Source organism: Podarcis raffonei, chromosome Z (assembly GCF_027172205.1).
Source record: "Podarcis raffonei isolate rPodRaf1 chromosome Z, rPodRaf1.pri, whole genome shotgun sequence".
NCBI lineage: Eukaryota > Metazoa > Chordata > Lepidosauria > Squamata > Lacertidae > Podarcis > Podarcis raffonei.
Genome location: NC_070621.1, coordinates 3,425,695 through 3,429,883, shown reverse-complemented (window position 1 = coordinate 3,429,883; position 4,189 = coordinate 3,425,695). Strand labels below are relative to the sequence as shown.

At 46.2% G+C, this 4,189-nt stretch overlaps 1 protein-coding gene across 1 annotated transcript; it reads left to right on the top strand.

The window, feature by feature from the left end:
- Positions 1–1,052: 1,052 nt before the first annotated feature.
- FUT7 (fucosyltransferase 7) lies at positions 1,053–2,701 on the top strand. Its single transcript, XM_053373799.1, has one exon. The coding sequence runs from the start codon at positions 1,143–1,145 to the stop codon at positions 2,199–2,201; it is 1,059 nt and encodes a 352-aa protein (XP_053229774.1). The 5' UTR covers positions 1,053–1,142; the 3' UTR covers positions 2,202–2,701.
- Positions 2,702–4,189: the final 1,488 nt, after the last annotated feature.

Below are 4,189 nucleotides of genomic sequence, written 5' to 3'. Positions count from 1 at the left end.
AGGACCATCCAACCTTTGCTTAAGAACATCCAATGAAACAGACCCCACCACCTTTGAAAGGAGTTCATTCCTCTGTTGAGGAGCAAATACTGTCTAAAAGATCTTCCTAGTCGGAACCTCCTAGTTCTTCCTAGTCGGAATCTTCTTTCTTGCAATTTGAACCCACTGGTTCAGACCTACCCTCTGGAGCAGCAGAAAACAAGCTTGCTCCATCTTCCATGTGTTGTCCCTTCAGATATTAGATATTAGATATTCTAAACACTTCTATGAGAACTACTGCACTTCCTACACTAATAAACTGGGTGGTTTGTCCCAGTTAGTCTCGGCCCTATGGTTTTCACTGTTTCAGATCTACTCCTTCTTCCACTGAGTTGCTGCTAAACAAATTAAAACCTTGATCAGGAGATCCAGTGATTGTTAATGCATTGGTTAATCCATGGTATGGGCTGGCTTTGATTGGATCTCCATATATGTATAGCATACTTGTAAAGCAAAACACTTTGCTATAACCCTTACAAAAATCTTACAGGGTAAATCAGTGCTATATTGCCACTAGGGAAACTGAGTCCAAGAGTCCATCTCTATGTCCCCTCTGGCCACCACAGGAGTGAGTTCACAGTGAGTGCAAAACCTCTGAGGACTTCCTCATTAGTCACTCAGCAAGCATGAGGGATGCACAAGACCCCATTTTTCATTGTAACAAACAAATAATTTCAACAGTTCATTGCCCTTTCACAAGGGAAGCTGGAAAGAAGAACCAAAAACTTGTTTCTGCATGATGTGGGGAATTCTTCTATCTCCACCATCTTCATTTTCTATCTCCACCATATTCATTTTCAAAACTTAGACCAGATACCAGACGTTAGGAAAGACCCTCCCCTGCGAAGCTTGCAGAGGTTTTGCCAGCCAGTGTGCAAACAATACTGGACTAGATGGGCAACTATAGACTACTGTGGTCTAAGGCAGCTTCTCATAACTTTCTACACAGTCAGAACTTTACAAAATGGATGCTTCTTTCTTGGACTTGTTTCCCTGGAGTTGACTCTCCTCTTCTCTTCTCTGTTGCAGCATTCTAACGCCCACCCTGACTGAAGGACAAGAAATGCTGACTTTTGAATTCAGGAGAATTAAGCACCTGCTTAATGAGCAAGAGGATGGTGTCCCCTGCCTGCACAATGGCCTCCTACTCCATGATCACCATGAAGAGATTTGCTGGCGCAATGTTCCTGCTTGGCGCTGTGTTCTTGAACTTGACGTTCCTTGCCCAGCCATTCCATAACCCCAGCAGAACTCAAGCACAGAACCATTCCCTGATGGTCCTGATCTGGGACTGGCCTTACGGCCATGCCTTAAATCTCACTGGTGATCCCTGTGCTACACTTTGCTCCATCAAGGGCTGCCAGCTGACCTGGAACCGCAACCTGTACAACCAAGCAGATGTGGTAGTTTTCCACCACTGGGCACTCCAGCACCGCAGATCGCGCCCCCCTGCATCAAAGCCCCACCCAGGGCAAAAGTGGGTGTGGCTCTCCCTGGAGTCCCCCACACACAGCAAAGACCTAGCCAGGTGGGATGGAGTCTTCAACTGGACCATGACGTTCAGGCGGGACTCTGACATCTTCATCCCTTATGGGGAGCTTGTCGCCCAACCATCAGATGAGGTGGACATCCCAGAGAAATCTGGCCTTGTGTCATGGGTAATCAGCCACCACCACCATACCCAGCAGAGAGCGCAACTGTACAGGAACCTGTCCAAGTACATCAAGGTTGATGTGTATGGGAGGGCAAACAAGAAGCCTCTTTGCCCAGCCTGCCTACTGCCCACCATCTCCAAATACAAGTTCTATCTGGCCTTTGAGAACTCCGTCCACCGGGACTACATCACTGAGAAGCTCTGGAGGAACTCCCTCCTGGCTGGATCCGTGCCTGTGGTCATGGGGCCTCCCCGATCCAATTACCAGCGGTTCATTCCTGGTGATGCTTTCATCCACGTAGACGACTTTGGCTCTGTGAAGGAACTTGCAGACTTCCTGCTCACCATGAATGAGAGCCGCTACCAGAGGTTCTTTGAGTGGAAGAGGAGTTTTGCCGTGAAGCTGTATGATAGCTGGCCAGAGAGGTTCTGCACCATCTGCCAGTGTTTCCCCAGCCTGCCCCAAGGGAAGGTCTACCACAGTCTGGAGAAGTGGTTCTGGAGTTAGCAATCAGGGTGGGCTGAAGTCAGGGGCCTCGCTAGGTGCTTAAGAACCTAAGGACCTAAGAAGAGCCTTCTGGATTAGGCCAATGGCCTATCTAGTCCAGCAATTGACTAGCAAACTCAGAGGTAACTCAAAGCAAAAATTTGCAGGAAAATGGGATGGTTATAGAAGATACATTCAAAAATACAATAATAGTTTTGACTCCGTGCTAGCATTCAAGTGACAAAGGAAGTAAAAGGAGGTGGACAACAATTAAGGATTTATTATGTTTTCTGAATGTATTGGAAAATCTATACAGAAAGGCTTATTGTTTTGTGTACATTCAATTGTAAGATAAAATATATGCGTAGGGACTCGACAGGAAGTCAAAACTGAAGAAAAGATTTTGTAAGATAAAAGGGGGAGAAATATTTATTTTCATTATTATCACTATTTTTTGTGTGTGTTTGTGTGGGTGTATGTTTTGTATGGAATGTTTGGGAGGAAATAAGACGGTAGATAACAAACAAAATATTGATGTATGTAATTTTTATTTCTCAATTCTGTTGTGTGGTAGTATAGTCGTAATGTTTTTTGTAACATAAAATCATTCAATAAAAATTATTATTTTTTAACAAAGAAAATCATTGCTGCCTCTGACTGTGGAGGCAGAGCTGAACCCGCATGGCTGGTAGTAGTCCTTGCAGGATTTGGGGCACATGGGCCAAATTTGCATCTGCTGATTTGTTGGTGTGCATGGAAATTTAGGCTAATTGTCAGAGGGAAAGATCCCCTGTAAGCATTAAGAAAGAAATAAAGGTTGAATGGGAGACAGCAAGGCAGCAGATCTGGAGCCCAGTGCAAAGGACCTAGGGGCCACCCACACATACCAACAATGCCAGCTGCTGAATTCAATCAAGGAGCACCCTGGGATTGGTCCTCCTTGTGACGAGTCAGGATGAGCCTGCAAGAAGAGGGACTCAGGGCCCCATTATTGCTCCACTGTTGTTTTGCCCAAGCTTCTTCTGACGTGGCCTGTTTCCAAATCGTTCTTCGTAGCAGCGGCAGTGAGGTCATGCCAGGCTCCTTCTTGGGCAAACCATCAGATTGCTCCACAACTGCCTGTGCCTTTGTTCTTGCACTCCAAACCCTGCCCGAGACAGATTTCTTGACTCACCCTCTCTTCCCAGTGCCTGCAAATTGCCTCTGGTTCTTTATTGGACCTGCATCTGGATGAACGGCAGAATTCGGCTCCTGACCCAATCCTATCAGGATTCACACCTGTGTGCTTGGCTGCCTGCGGCCCAGCAGGCACAAGCAGGCAGGGGTGTTCCTAAAAGTTTTCTCATCTCCGCTCATTAGCTAGCTTGAGCCTGTACAAGACACAGGGGTTTCCTTTCACCCTGTTACTTTAACAACAACAACAACAACAACAACAACAACAACAACAACATTTATTTATACCCCGCCCATCTGGCTGAGTTTCCCCAGCCACTCTGGGCGGCTCCCAATCAAATGTTAAAAACAGTACAGTAATTAAATATTAAAAACTTCCCTAAACAGGGCTGCCTTCAGCTGTCTTTTAAAGATAGGATAGCTGCTTATTTCCTTCACATCTGAAGGGAGGGTGTTCCACAGGGTACATAACTGGTACATGCTTTCTCTCTGTAGGTGGGCAGAGTTTTGTTTGCTTCACACCAGGTGGTGGTTGTATGTCTGGCTGGGCACCGTTTTATGTCTTTGCTGCCTAGGTGGTTGGGAGAAAGTTTAGCATTTTGACATCTGGACCATCCTATTCCCAGGGAGCAAAACAAACTCATTGAGAAGTTATTCTGCGCACGCAGAGGTTGGGTGGCCATCTGACCTGTGATTCCTGCCTTGCAAGGACTGGAGTAGATAACACATTGGGTCCCTTCCAGCTCCACAATTCTACAATTCTATGACTTGGATACCAAGGTTCAGGTCTTGTACCACCTTTTCAACAGTCATTCTGTGGCTGGCTCAGCCTCCAA

What these genes read in the sequence shown, in the direction of transcription:
- FUT7 (XM_053373799.1), top strand. Translation starts at nt 1,143, where the DNA reads ATGAGCAAGAGGATGGTGTCCCCTGCCTGCACAATGGCCTCCTACTCC.